A 14,802-nucleotide genomic window follows, 5' to 3' on the forward strand; every position below is an offset into this window, starting at 1 on the left:
AAAGGAGCTGTAATTTCCCACATGCTCTTCTCACACCACCACCACTGCTACAGCTGCAGTCATGTTACAGAAACTGAACTGCATGCAGGTTCACCAGCCGGACAGGTCTCAAGGAGATAAGCTCACTGACCAGGAGCTCGGGCAACGCTGCCCACGGCAACCTGCTGAAGGACCATCCCTCTGCCCAGCGGGAATTTTTTTTCCCCCATGAGCTGCTCCGTCCAGCGCGGAGCCTTCAATATCGGGACAAAGAACCATTTCGACGTGTGGGGGAGCGACGGAGAGCAACCCCCTGACAGAAAAAGACCCCAGTGAGGGCTCACAGCCCCCCGCACTACCACTCTTGCCAGGGCCGGGCGGGCTCCGGTGAGGCCCCACGCGGCTCCCCGGTCCCCCTCAGCGAAGCCCCGCGTTCGGCCGCGCGTTGGCAGCGGTGGCGCAGGCGCAGCGCTTGGCGCCCGCCCTCAGCCATGGCGGACGAGGAGCTGGAGGCTCTCCGGCAGCAGCGGCTGGCCGAGCTGCAGGCCAAGCACGGGGTAAGGCGCGGCCGGCGGACCCCGCTCCCTACCGCCGTGGGGTCTGTCCCGCCGCTGCCCTCAGCAAGGCGGGGACGGGCGCGGTGTCCCCCTGAGTGAAAGCTCCGGGCCCGGGCCGGGTCAGGCGGCAGCGGCCTGGCGGTCCCTGCGCTGCGGCCTCGAGGTGCTGGCGGGGGCCCCCGGCCGCCTGGTGCTGCTGCGGGGGGAGCAGGAGGTCCCTGAGGGGCGCTGCCCGCCCCGCCAGGCCCCGCACACAGTCTTTGGCCGCAGTCTTTGCCCGCCTTTGTTCCTGCCACCCGCAGCGGTGTGGGTCCTTGCCACCTGTCCTTTCAGTCACGTCTGTTTTGGGAGCTGAAGTGTCTCAGATTTCCTATTCCGCTCTCACGCTTTAAAGTGTCACCTGTAAAATTTGAGGTGCAGATGCAACGTTAGGTTCACTTTAATCTCATTATTACTTCTGAATAGTTACCTGCCAATTTAGTCCTGAAATCCTCAGGTAGGATTGTGTTTTCTTCTGCATTGATAAATGCAAAGCATTGCATTGCATTTCTCGATAGGTTGCTTTAAAGGATTTAATGTCTTTGTCTGTTTTCTGGGCTTCAGGGAAGTTTATTGTCTTAGATTTAACCAGGAGGCCTTTTAATGTCCAAACCTAGAACAATCTGTGGCTAGACCCAGTAGCAGCAGTCACCAGACTAGTTTGCATTACTGCTTTGTGAGGAAAGCAACAACTAGTGTGGCACATGTATTTGCTAGGGCAGTAGATTTTTATTTTTAGGATCTAGTTTGTGGTCAGGCAGGTTTGGCTGATACTGATTTCTGCTAAAATACTTAAACTTGTTGTCATGTGTGGAATGTCCTTGAATTATAATAGTATTTTATTCTGATCTCATTCTTTAGGATTCTTCTGCTGATCCGTCACAACAGGAAGCAAAACAGAGGTATAAATGGGAACTGTTGACTTTCGGTAGTGTCTTAAATCTAACAGTTTTGAATCTTTTCCTAACTTCTTTTTTAATATTGTGTTTCTTTGGAATACTCGTCTGAATTTTTTGATCTTGGAAAAACACCAACAAAGAAACAGAAATGTGAGAGATTTAAGAAGGAAAAAAAAAGTAAATTTTCATCTTTTCAAAGTAAAATTATATATTTAAAGAGCCAGACTTTTGTGAGAAGTTGAGGTGAGAGCGCACAGTCGTGGCTTGTATTAACTGAAATACTGAAAGTAAAATTCCGGTTTTGTGAACACCTAGGCAAGTAAGTACATGAAGACTTACTGAAAACTGCTAAATAAATGATGAGGTTTAGTTCCGTCTTGGAGTTGCACAGACTATTTGTTACTCGTGCTCTAACAAACTACCTTAGGTGAAATTCTAGATGGAAATTAATTTAGAATCTTTACAGGGGGTAGCATGGCGTTCGTTTTTCTAGCAGGATGTAATAATCAACTTTAATAAGGTGTAAGTAGTAAACTCCATCTCAATTTCTTGCAAGATGTTGTCAGCTATATAGTAACGTTATTGCTGATGTATGTACAGCTCTCCATGACAGAAGATGCTATAGAAGAAACCATATAAATGTAGGGTTTGAAGGGACTTCAAAAAGTCACTTACATGAATGGAAAGTCTTCTGTAAATTTTATTGTATTGCACATATTATTTTAGGTGTTTGAAATCCCACTTTTAATGTGTAGCTAATTTTTTGTTACAGGGAAGCAGAAATAAGAAATACTATTTTAGCTCAAGTTCTTGATCAAGCAGCACGTGCGAGATGTAAGTATCCAAGTAACTTTCTAATAAAGACTTCTCACCTAGTGTACTCAATGCTGCTCAAATCAAGAACATACACGCCTGTATAGAGGCTAAAATAGAAAAAATTGTTGAGGTGGAAACCGCTACAGCTTTTCAATTGGTGATACCAATGAGGGGGGGTGGTTAACTGATTTCTGAATGACATTAATCCAATTTTTTTGAACTAATAGTAGGAACTGTGGTGATTCAAAATTAGTTAAGAACAAGTATTTAAAGAAAGAAATACGTAAAAAAATACAGCTTTTTTTATCTTTGTCTTATATTGAAGAAGGGATTTGGTTTGACGGGGGAAGTGAGGGGAGCTAAAAGTGATAGAGAAAGGCTGGGGGAACTTGTCACTGCTGACACTGTTGAAGATAGTAGGGGAAAACCTCTGAGTTGTCCCATAGGATTGTCCGAGGGCTCCTCAGAGAAGGTAATGATCCCGTTACCCCGTACAGAATCTTCTTGCATCCCTCCAGGGGTAACTGCACCTGCTGCTTCCCTAAAGTGCCTGTATACCAATGCGCGGAGCATGGGAAATAAACAGGATGAGCTCGAGAGCTGTGTTTGGTCGCAGGCCCGTGATCTCGTTGTGATCACAGAGATGTGGAGGGACAGCTCGCATAACTGGAACGCTGTCATGGAGGGCTATGTCCTTTTTAGGAAAGACAGGCTGGGGAAGCGAGGGGGTGGGGTTGCCCCTTATGTGAGGGAGCAATTGGGGTGTACCCAGCTCTGCCTGGGGGAGGGTGAAGGACAAGTGGATAGCATGTGGGTGAGAATTAAGGGGTGGGCTGGTATGGGGGACGCTGTTGTGGGGGTGTACTGCAGGTCACCAGATCAGGAGGAGGAGGTCGATGAGGCCTTCTACAAGCAGCTGGTAGAAGCCTCACGATCCCGGGCACTGGTTCTCATGGGGGACTTCAATTATCCAGACATCTGTTGGGTAAGCAACTCGGCCAGGCACGCACAGTCCAAGTGGTTCCTACAGTGGGTTGAAGATAATTTTCTGACGCAGGTGGTGGAGGAGCCGATGAGGCGGGGGGTGTTTCTGGGCCTTGTCCTTACCAACAGGGATGAGCTTGTTAGGGATGTGAAGGTTGGGGGCAGCTTGGGATGCAGCGACCATGAGATGGTGGAGTTCAAGATGGAACTTGGTGGAAGAAGTAAGGCTAAAAGCAGGATTGCTGCCCTGGACTTTCGGAGAGCCAACTTCAACCTCTTCCAGGACCTGCTTGGGAGTATCTCATGGGCTAGGTTGCTAGAAGGCAAGGGTGCTTGTGAGAGCTGGGCTACATTTAAACAGCACTTCTTCCAAGCTCAGGATTGGTGCATCCCTAAGAGTAGGAAATCGGGGAAGGGGGGCAGGAAACCTGTGTGGATGAGCAAGGAGCTCATCGACAAGATCAAAAGAAAGAGGAAGGTCTATGAAATGTGGAAAAAGGGCCTGTCCACTTGGGAGGAGTATAGAAGTGTTGTCAGGGCCTGCAGGGACGCGACGAGGACGGCTAAAGCCCACCTAGAGATGAGGCTTGCAAAATAGATAAAGGACAATAAGAAGGGTTTTTTTAAGTATGTAAACAGTAAAAGGAAGACTAGGGATAATGTGGGTCCCTTGCTGAACGAGGGGGGTGTCCTGGTAATGGGAGATGCCGAGAAGGTGGAGATACTGAATGCTTTCTTTGCTTCAGTCTTTGCTTCAAGGACTACCCCCCGGGACTCCTCGACCCTGGAGGGAGGAGAAAGGGTCTGGGAAATGGAGGGCTCCCCCCTGGTTGACGGGAGAGTGGTTTGGGAGCGTCTGAGTGGGCTCAACACACACAAATCTATGGGTCCCGACGGGATGCATCCACGTGTGCTAAGGGAGTTGGCAGAGGTGATTGCCGAACCGCTCTCTATCATCTTTGAAAGGTCCTGGAGAACAGGAGAGGTGCCTGAAGAGTGGAGGACAGCCAATGTCACCCCAGTCTTCAAGAAGGGCAAGAAGGAGGATCCGGGAAACTACAGGCCAGTCAGTCTCACCTCTGTCCCTGGAAAGGTGTTGGAACAGCTTGTTCTGGATGCCATCTCCAAGCAATTGGAAGAGAAGAACGTTATGAGGAGTAGTCAGCATGGATTCACCAAGGCAAAGTCGTGCTCGACCAACCTCGTTGCCTTCTATGATGGCATCACCAGCTGGGTAGATGGGGGAGAGCAGTGGATGTCATCTACCTTGACTTCAGCAAGGCTACTGTCTCCCATGACATCCTGCTAGCAAAGCTGAGAAAGTGTGGGATAGAGGAGTAGACAGTTAGGTGGGTTGAGAACTGGCTGACTGGCCGAGCTCAGAGGGTGGTGATCAGCGGCGCAGAGTCCGGCTGGAGACCTGTGACTAGCGGTGTTCCCCAGGGGTCGGTGCTGGGTCCAGTCTTGTTCAACATCTTCATCAACGACCTTGATGAGGGAACAATGTCTGCCCTCAGCAAGTACGCCGATGACTCAAAGCTGGGAGGAGTGGCTGACACACCAGAAGGCTGTGCTGCCATTCAGTGAGACCTGGACCGGCTGGAGAGATGGGCAGGAAGAAACCAAATGAGGTTTAATAAGAGCAAGTGTAGAGTCCTGCACCTGGGAAGGAACAACCGCACGTGTCAGTACAGGCTGGGAGACGACCTGCTGGAGAGGACCTCTGAGGAGAAGGACCTGGGGGTCCTGGTGGATGACAGGTTGACCACGAGCCAGCAGTGTGCCCTGGTGGCCAAGAGGGTCAAGGGGATCCTGGCGTGCATTAAAAGGAGTGTGGCCAGCAGGTCAAGGGAGGTGATCCTCCCCCTCTACTCTGCCCTGGTCAGGCCTCACCTGGAGTACTGTGTCCAGTTCTGGGCTCCCCGGTACAAAAAAGACAGGGATCTCCTGGAAAGAGTCCAGCGGAGGGCCACAAAGATGATATGGGGCCTGGAGCATCTTCCCTATGAAGAAAGGCTGAGGGACCTGGGTCTGTTCAGCCTGGAGAAAAGAAGACTGAGAGGGGTTCTCATCAATGTGTATAAATACCTGAGGTGTGGGAGACAGAGGGATTTGGCCAACCTCTTTTCAGTGGTTTGTGGGGACAGGACAAGGGGTAATGGCCACAAGATGGAGCACAGAAAGTTCTGCACCAACATGAGAAAGAACTTCTTGACGGTGAGGGTGACGGAGCACTGGAACAGGCTGCCCAGGGAGGTTGTGGAGTCTCCTTCTCTGGAGATATTCAAGGCCTGTCTGGATGCCTACGTGGGCAGCCTGCTCTAAGGAACCTGCTTTGGCAGGGGGGTTGGACCCAATGATCTTTCAAGGTCCCTTCCAACCCCTACAATTCTGTGATTCTGTGATTTTGATTTATATTTCATTACCCTGGCATGAAGTCAGTTTCATAAGGACTTTTGTCACTCTTTAGTTACTAGTGAAGCTATTCAGGTATGATTGAATAGAGCCTCTTTTTATTGCAGTGAGCAATCTGGCACTTGTGAAACCAGACAAAGCAAAAGCAGTAGAGAATTACCTTATACAGATGGCAAGATATGGACAGCTACCTGGAAAGGTGAGTTATGGCTTTTTTTTTTTATTTATTTTCTCATATACATTCATTTTCAAACCTAATTCCCTCAAAAATATTGAATGTTTTTAATATTTGCAAATTAACTGAAAAAAGGCAATTAAGAACTTCTAAAGGCTATTACAGAATTCTATCAAACAACTTTTACAAGAAGAGAAAGTGTAATTCAGTTTTTTTGTTACTAAACATCTCTCAGAATGTATTTATAGTACTTCTTTCCTAGATAACAGAACAAGTTTTGATAGAAATACTTGAGAAAGCGAGTCAGCAAACAGAGAAGACAACAACAGTAAAGGTAAACTTCATTTCCTAAATATAATTTTAAGTAGTTAAAAAGAGAGCAGAAAAACTGCATGTAGTGTACCATTTCAGTTCAGCATAGAAGTGAACTTCTTATTTACCATCACCGCTACACACACCGATAAGTATTGGGATTGTATTATAGAAGTCCTTCTCAATAATCTAATTTGCAGATATTAGCACTGGGATATTGGTGTTTTGTTGTGAGACAGACTGCTGTGCTTTTGTACTGTACCATTATGGCAGGTGGGGACTGGAAGGTTGTGATGGGGTGACTCTTATGTTCCCTTGTAATATATTAATTGTTAAGTGGGCAGAGTTTGAAAGGCTTGTTCTATGTTGGGCTTACTGTGACCCTTGTGTTTTCACTTTGTATGTTTCATTTTAGTTCAACAGAAGGAAAGTATTGGATTCTGATGAAGAGGATGATTATTAAATACTACTGTTAGACTGTCTGCCAAGTAAATGGCCTGAAAAAGGGCAACAGTTGTCAGGCAGAACAGAAAACCTGAAATTGTTTACGTTTCTTTACTTTTTTTAATATAAATATATGTAAAGGCCAAACAAATGAACTTGTCTTGTAAAATATACCTGAGAAGGGAATTTTATAACTTAAACTTTTGTAGTATAAGAAGCCTGAGCAGTGTGGAGTTCCCCACTGCTTCATTAGCATGAATGTTTTGTTGCCCCTTACTCAGTGCGTAAGCTGTGCTTTCAGCACCTGCACACCCTTAACTTACTGTTATTGGACATACCTTAACATGAGGACAAGTTAAGTGTAAGGCTTGGAACAACCAGTCCCTGTAGGAGTTTAAAAGACTTAGCTCCAGAGCCTAAATTACAAACTGTTAGAAACAAGATTTCCTGAGCCCCTGAAGGAAGCCTCTCCAGCAACTCTCTGACTCTGAAGTCTTCACTGGAAATTTACAAAATAAAGTGAAAGTTTCAAAGTGGCGATTATTGGTGTGTGGATCAGAGGGCATCTTATCAGGCAGTCTGTGTAAAATTGTTACCAACCCATAAATGAACTGTTTCCCTATGAAATTATCAAGCTATCTCAAAAAAAGCAAGTTAAAATTAACTGTGTAATACAGCACTGTTCAGGCACTTGTTATTGTATATTCTTAAAACTACCTCCATTTTGTGAAATGGCTGGAGTGTTTCCTAACTTAAAAAAAGGCAATTTTCCTAAATTTTCTGCAACTCTGCATGCATAAAGTAAAACTTGTGCTGTACACTTGTTCAAAAATATGGTTATGGAAAGATGCTAGATAAATACTGTAATGCTGTGCTGATAAACACACTATTACCACAAAGCCCTTTTCTGACATTATTAAATAGAAACATGTATGATTTCAAATGAAGTGTTTTTTTTTTTGGAATGGAATAAAATCCTTTCAAGTGAGCATTAGTGTGTGTGTTCTTCATCTTGTGCAAATGTGGTTAAAAAGTGTTTAAACAGTTATTTTTGTCTGGTTTGGAGTAGACTAGTTGTTTTTTGTTTTTGTTTACAATGAGGCTTCCTTAACTTCAGTAATTTCATGGGTGTATGCTAAATTACTTAGACTTTAAAATGACCCTTTATCAGTGAAGATTTTCAAGGTGTGGTCACAGATTGTTGAAAAGTTTTCTCTTTGGGTGTATCTTAAGTATCCATGTTTCATATTCCTATTCCCAAGTTTATTACATTCTACTTCATTAAGTTTTATTGCCTTGCTGTTCTTCTAAAAAGGCTGTTCTAGAATCTCCGTTACCAAAAACAGAAATAAACTGGACTGTACAGTAACATGCTTTGCAGACAAATCATAACAAGGTTATGAAGTTGATTTTAGCATGTTTATACTACAGATTGATGGGTAAAGCTTCTAGGGGTGCTCCCTTCAAATCCTATTCCAGTTTAGCCTTTGATCATCATATCTCTGAATATTGTTTAATTGATAAGCTTGTTTAAGCATGTCAAAGGAATCTTGTAAACTATTTCGTTTACCTGATTCAGTTGTTAGGCATTATCTGGAACTGGTCAGTATGTAAGTCCTTTTTTATTCATAAACTATATGTCCAAAATGCTTGGAAATAAGCTTTATCCTAGACTGAACGTTGAAGTAAAAGCGAAGCAATGGCCTGGTCACTTAAATAGGTTTGGGTTCAACAGGACAACTGTTTTGATACAGTAAAAACAGAAAACACAAGTTAATTCCTGTGAATTTGAACTTTTTCTACAAAACTCTAAAGAAAAAAATGTATTTGCATGTTTGCTATATTAAAATACAGATTTTTGTTAAAAGCTACCGTAGGCAATATGCACCGAGTTAGCATTAAGTTGCATTAGTAAGCTACTGTTGGTATGTGTGTAAATTTCTTTCATTGGAGGGGATAAAAGTTTTTTCAAAGGTAAGTACTAGTTTAACACGTGGCCAGTTCCTGTAAAATATATCAGCAATACTTTTCCTAGTTAACCCATTTCCTTGTATTGGTATAGTTTTTGGCTTAACGTTTTACACTTGTCCATACTTTCAGTGGCAACTGTACTACCCACAAATGTAATAGTATCAAGTTGACGTGGAGATCTGTAGCACTTTGGAACATTGTTGTTCCTACATCCACGCTCAGTGACTGCTTGTTGTGGATTAGTTCTCTGTTGTGTTTAGCTCCATACAAAAGCGAGTTTAAGATGACTAGAACCTTAGGTCTTCCTGTAGTGGGTTTACGTGGCAAGGTTTTGGTAGCAGGGGGGTCATAGGGGTGGCTTCTGTGAGAAGAATCTAGAAGCTGCCCCATGTTAGGTAAGGGCCCCACTGCTGACCAGAGCTGAGCCAATAAGTGATGTTGTTTGCGCCTCCATGAGAGCATATTTAAGATGGGGAAAAAAAAACACTGCACCACACAGCAGCTGGGAGAGTGAGAGGAGTGAGGAACAGCCTTGCAGGCACCAAGGTCAGTGAAGAAGGAGGGGGAGAGGTGCTCCAGGCACTGGAGCAGAAGTCCCCTGTGGCCAGGACCATGGTGAAGCAGGCTGCCCCCCTGCAGCCCATGGAGTACCACGGTGGAGCAGGGTTCCACGCTGCAGCCCATGGAGGAGACCACGGTGGAGCAGGTGGACCTACACTGATGGAGGCTGCGGCCTGTGGAAGACCCCTGCCGGAGCAGATTCTGGGGCAGACCTGTAGCCCGTGGAGAGGAGATCACGCAGGAGCAGGTGACCTGGCAGGAGCTGCTGCCCGTGGGGGACCTAGGTTGGAGGAGTTTGCTCCTGAGGGATGGACCCCATGGTACAGACCCATACCTGGAGCAGTTCTTGAAGAGCTGCTGCCTGTGGGAAGCCCATGCCAGATCAGTTCACCAAGGACTGCATCCCATGGGAGGGACCCCACAGCACAGGGGATGAGAGTGATCGAGAAGGAGCAGCAGAGAAGAAGCGCTATAGACTGACCATAACCCCCATTCCCCTGTTCCCCTGCACTGCTCAGGGGGAAGAGTTGGAAGAGGGTAGATGGGGAGGAAGGTGCTTTTGGTTTCTTTGTTTCTCACTTCTCTAGCTTGTTAGTAATAGGCAATAAATCTTACTATCTCCATATGCTGAGTCTGTTTTGCCTGTCACGATAATTACTGTGCGATCTCCTCCTCCTCATTTCAACCCTTGAGCCCTTTTCATCATATTTTCTCCCTGTTCCTCTTTGAGGAGAGGGAGTGAGAGCACGATTGTGGTGGAGCTCGGCCACCCACCCGAGTGAAACCACCACACTTCCTAAAGTAGGTAGTTGCAGGAGTATCCCTGTATAGCAGGTAGATGCATACTTGTCTAATCAGACTAAATTTTAAGAGTAAAATTAATCAAATAATTATATAGTCATTCATATCAAGTTATTGCAGCTATTTCATTGCTTGCACAGAGTACAACAGAACATTTTATGCTTCAAAGATAAGAATAATTTAACGTCTTGCTTTCCATAATCTATTGCAGTTAAAAGTTGTTTCTAATAGAAGGAAAAAAAAAGTGTAAGTAAATTCAGAGTTCACATCCTCTGATACTTACCTCTAACACTTTTCAAAGTTATTTAATAACCTATCTCACAAAGTCATTCAAAAGCTCCTCAACCACACTAGCATTATTAGGGACTAAGAAAACAGACTTGACACTGAACTTACTGTCACTGTGCTGTCTCATAGTTAGAGCAGTATAATCTGTACTTAGTAGCATACTGGAGCATAGTCTCACCGGTATTAAGAAGCTATTACACTGATTTTTCTTATCCCTATTGTGAGGAAATCTTGATACAAGAATCATTTAGGTAAAAGATAGTGTAATTAAGATGAACTAAATTCTCAATACTTAGTTTGGAAATCAGATAAATAAAAGTTTAAGTAAAATTTAGAAGTATTATCTAGGTATTTCAAAAACAGCATTGCCTGGCTTTAAGGTAATAATTCTTGTTTTTATTATAGGTAAGGATAAGTGACTTACTCTAAGACATCAGGAAGAAAAGTCTCATCTCATCTCTTTTTCCTCTTGCTCTTTTGGCTTGCCATAGCTGAACATCGATCCTACCATTTTCTTTTTGTTAATGGGAATGTGGAGCAGGAGAAGAAAGTTTTAAGTGAAAATGTTCAGTTTTACTAACAATTCTGTATTGTGCACCTCTATACCTTAAATCCAAAACCACACAACCTTGTAGCAACAGTAACTATATATCCATTAACTAGTTGTAATACTATTACCTACTAGAAATCTATGAATGTAGGGCAGAAGAGGGAAGAAAGTACTATTGAACTTGAGAGTAAATTCCAACAGATTCCTCAATTTACACAGAGATGTGAGGTGAACTCTTCAACTGTCCACAAAAACAAATGGAAGTAAATCTGCATAAAAGATTCAATGTTTTAAATAAGCACTCAAAGAAAACAGCATTTTGAAGTATTATTTTACTAGCTTTTTCTTTCCATCTTTTGGCACAAATCCAAGGCACATTAGAAAAATCAGATAAACTCATAAATTATTAGAAAAATAAACACATGAACTTCAAACTCCAAGTGTCCATATGTGCACTTAATGCACATTTTATCTCTTCAATTAAAAAGTTATTTGAAAAAAATCACCGGTATGTCCTCCAGCTTTGTACTTTGCCAGGCAGTTTACAGATATTACAGCTAAAAGGAACAGAATTATTCATACAAATATTTTATGAAATAAAATGCAGGCTGGATGTGATGAGCCAAGAATGAAGAATACTGCACTTAGAAACCTGTCTTGTGCAATTTACACATTCTCCTCCCCTAATCAAACAGTAGAAAATGAAGTCCAAATCCAAGCAGTCATCTCAGTTGCTTAGGAGCTTTCGATTCTTCAGTCTTCACCTCTAGGAATGGTGTAATACCTGACCTATTCCAACAAGTGCGTACTGATATGAGAGGTACCTTTCAGAAATGGAAGTCTACCTGTTTAAGAAACAGTCCAGAACAGGTTTTTACACAGCAGTTTTGTCTGAAGATGTTATCCAGGTTCAGAATCATGAATATTTGTGCATTTTTTTTGAATGACTTGCTTTAGAGGAAGAAGAAAAAAAAAGCGTGTCCTTATACGTGCTTGCTTCTGCACATTTTCTAATTAGGCTGTGAACAGTGAATCCAAAGTTCAGGTTTGCAAGAGTTCTCTACTTTTCTCCACTGTCTTGGCTCTTAAAAAGAACTTCATCTTGCAGATCCAATACAGGGGAGCATTACAAAGAAATTAGCAAAGATTAGTTCTCTTCACATTAATAGCGTGTATAAATGTCTAACACGGTGTCACAGATGTTACAGACTACTGTTTTCCCAGCTACTGAAATATACAGAAATATATACTATAATGGTTTGTAATATTACAATAAAAATAGAGACATTTCATTTACCTCTGGCAATAAATAGCTTGTTATCCAATATATCTTTATATATATAAATATCTATATATTTATATATATTTATCCAATGTAGTGGTAAAACCTGAAAATGCAAAAATTATTCAAAGACTTCTAAAAACAAAGGGGGTGGCTGAAAAATACAATACAAGATTTGATTTGGTTTACTGTTACATATAGTTTTTTTAGTAAGTGCTAAGTAGAATAGGAAAGTAATTTTGCTGTCTGCCTCTCAGTACTTCCCTGTCGAGATCAGTAATAATCTGTCTGTGTAGTTACCTCCAACATTAACAGAGGATTCAGTCTTCGAAAGTGCTAGGAACATTCTGTTTCTGTTGAAGAGTCATCCTTGTGTTCTGTTCTGAAGGCATAGCTTGCAATCGTCACTGAATTCTTTGATATGCAGCAAAGGGATATAGAAATTAACACCACCTAGTTCCTCAGCTTTTGACATCAAGTTTGCGCTTCCTTGTCAATGTTTGGAAAGCAAGTCATCACAACAGTCTCTTGATTGTGAAATACTTGGATTTCTAGGGCTGGATAAACTATTGTCGTTGACATTCTCTGCTGAAAGCGGTACGTTAACAGTGTGTCTTCGGTGCATTAATTTACTCCTTTGAGGAGCTTCTAGCATGTCATCATGTTTCACAAACTCACCACTGCATCCTGTGTCAATCATCTTAACTTTGCTCTGGTCCAGCGTTTCAACAGATTTTAACTTGGTTTTGTCAAAGCTTTTAATAGCTAACTGTGAGGACAGAAAAATGGTACATTAAAAGCATTGTCTAGTTTCTTCATTACAAAAATGTAAATGAACATAGTGTTTCTTGAATATAATTACCACATTAATTTCATGGTATTCTCAACAGTGAGAACACAGCCAAGGATTAGAAATAGCATACTTTGTAGGACAGATATTATCTTCAGTCTAGATGTGAGGAAACAAGATGAGAAGAGACCAACCTGCCCCAGGCTACACATAAATCAGTACCAGAACTGAAAAGATAATCGAGGCATTTCACTGCATTATGCTAGTATGATCCCTAACTCTTCTGAATAGCTTTTATAATACGGGTCTCAAGGTACTGTAACAACCATTTCTCTTAACATTAAGAAATAAGTAAGCAGCAATACAGACAGGACACTGCAGAACCGTGTACAAAAGCCAAACTGTCTGCTTCCAGATCCTATCTGTCAGGGAAGACACCCCTCTACTGCCTCTTAAAGACTCTTTTTAGTTATTACAACTATTCTCATCTTCCGTTTCCATAATTGCTCCTAATTTTTCCTTTTCAAAGATGACGGCCTTCCTTGATTACTGGTCACTTTGCAAATGTTAACTAAGATTTTAAAAAAAACAATAAGATGCCAAGTATGCTAATGACAGATTTTCTAAGATAAGAATTAAAGGCAGAAATTATGATACCCTTTTACTGAAATAATGACAACAATTTTGAAAGTTTCAGAAGGACATTATGTATGACTAAAACCACTAACAATTCAGACCTGTATGGCTCGTAAATTCAGAGAGCCGTGACAGTCACACATAGTAAAAGTGCTACATATCAGTTGCATATTAGTTTTTTGACACCTGCTGTATTTGCATGACATACTGCCTTCAGTGATCCACAACTATAAAATTTAAATGCCATGTTTAATTAAGTAGTGGGATATTATCATTAATACTAGAAAGAACAAGTAAAATATTCAATTTTTATAACATTAATTTGGCATTCCCGAGGTTCTTCACAAATGTTAAATCTCATAAGGGATCTATGAAATAGAACAGTATTCCATTTCGTAGATAGAGATGAGGCAGAGACTGCATTTCCAAGGCTATAATCAATCTAAGAATGGGCAGCTACTGAACTAACGTAGTGGAAAACTGCTTACTTTGAACAGATTTTTCTCTTGATTTAGTGTGCTGAAATCGGTAAGCAAAATTTCCAGTCAGAGTCACAGCCAGTGTAAAGAAGAGGGAGTACATGCTCTAGGGGGAGGGCAGCATCCAGCAGTTACTACATCCAACCATAGATGAATTAATCACACGATATATTTGTGATACAGCTGACATTGCAACATGTAGCTTGCTATTTCCCTTGCAAACACTCTCCTCCTAGAAGCAGATTTATCATACAAACCCCAATTTTAATTAACTGAAAGTTTTCTGCCCTGACAATAGCACCTCTGCTTGGCTACAGCTATTCTCACAAGATGCCGTTTTTCAAGCATTGGTACATCCTAGATTTTGCTGGACAAGAAAGAAAACAAGACAAAGAGATGAAGCCTGCAATAAGATACTTAATAGGTTTAAAAGGAAGAATAAGAAGCTTCAGAGATGGTAGAGAAGCACCACTGAAGCTCAGACAAGGATAGAACATTAGCTTTTTAGCAAATAGGACAGAACTTTCAGAATTCTCTGACCACCACTAGTAAAGTTATATGTATCTACATTAATAGATAAAACAAGTATTATACAAATAATTCAAGTAAGTGTTTTCTCTTACCTGATGCAATAATTGATAGTCAAAACTGGGGACACTTTTGTCTCTTGTTATTGTTCTCCGTAAATGTTTCCCTCTAAAACACGTTAAAAAAAATGAATTTATCTTCATAAAGAAACATACCTCAAGTCTTTTCACAAGTCTTGATCACTACAAATCCACAAGGTGGCACTGTTTCAACACAGAAGGGCTACAACCATTTTT

General features: G+C 42.1%; 2 protein-coding genes across 5 annotated transcripts in view; one reads left to right on the plus strand and one right to left on the minus strand.

Annotated features, from left to right (window-relative positions):
- The first annotated feature begins 388 nt into the window (after positions 1–388).
- On the plus strand, positions 389–7,608 carry PDCD5 (programmed cell death 5). Its single transcript, XM_040571587.1, has 6 exons — positions 389–536; positions 1,437–1,477; positions 2,247–2,308; positions 5,797–5,888; positions 6,127–6,198; positions 6,592–7,608. Exons 1-6 carry the CDS (start codon positions 471–473, stop codon positions 6,637–6,639), a joined length of 381 nt encoding a protein of 126 aa, XP_040427521.1. The 5' UTR covers positions 389–470; the 3' UTR covers positions 6,640–7,608.
- Positions 7,609–11,108: 3,500 nt separating this feature from the next.
- ANKRD27 (ankyrin repeat domain 27) overlaps positions 11,109–14,802 on the minus strand; it is a 44,604-nt gene continuing 40,910 nt past the window's right edge. For 3 of the 4 annotated variants that reach the window (XM_040571086.1, XM_040571087.1, XM_040571088.1), the window contains exons 28-29: positions 14,602–14,674; positions 11,109–12,842 (exon numbers count right to left, since the gene is read on the minus strand). In XM_040571086.1, the coding sequence (XP_040427020.1) occupies positions 12,567–12,842; positions 14,602–14,674 (349 nt within the window). In that variant the 3' untranslated portion in view covers positions 11,109–12,566. Of the gene's footprint in view, positions 12,843–14,123; positions 14,211–14,601; positions 14,675–14,802 lie in introns of all 4 variants that reach the window. The other variant, XM_040571089.1, reaches the window with a different exon arrangement.

This window comes from Cygnus olor, chromosome 12 (assembly GCF_009769625.2).
Source record: "Cygnus olor isolate bCygOlo1 chromosome 12, bCygOlo1.pri.v2, whole genome shotgun sequence".
NCBI classification, from domain to species: domain Eukaryota; kingdom Metazoa; phylum Chordata; class Aves; order Anseriformes; family Anatidae; genus Cygnus; species Cygnus olor.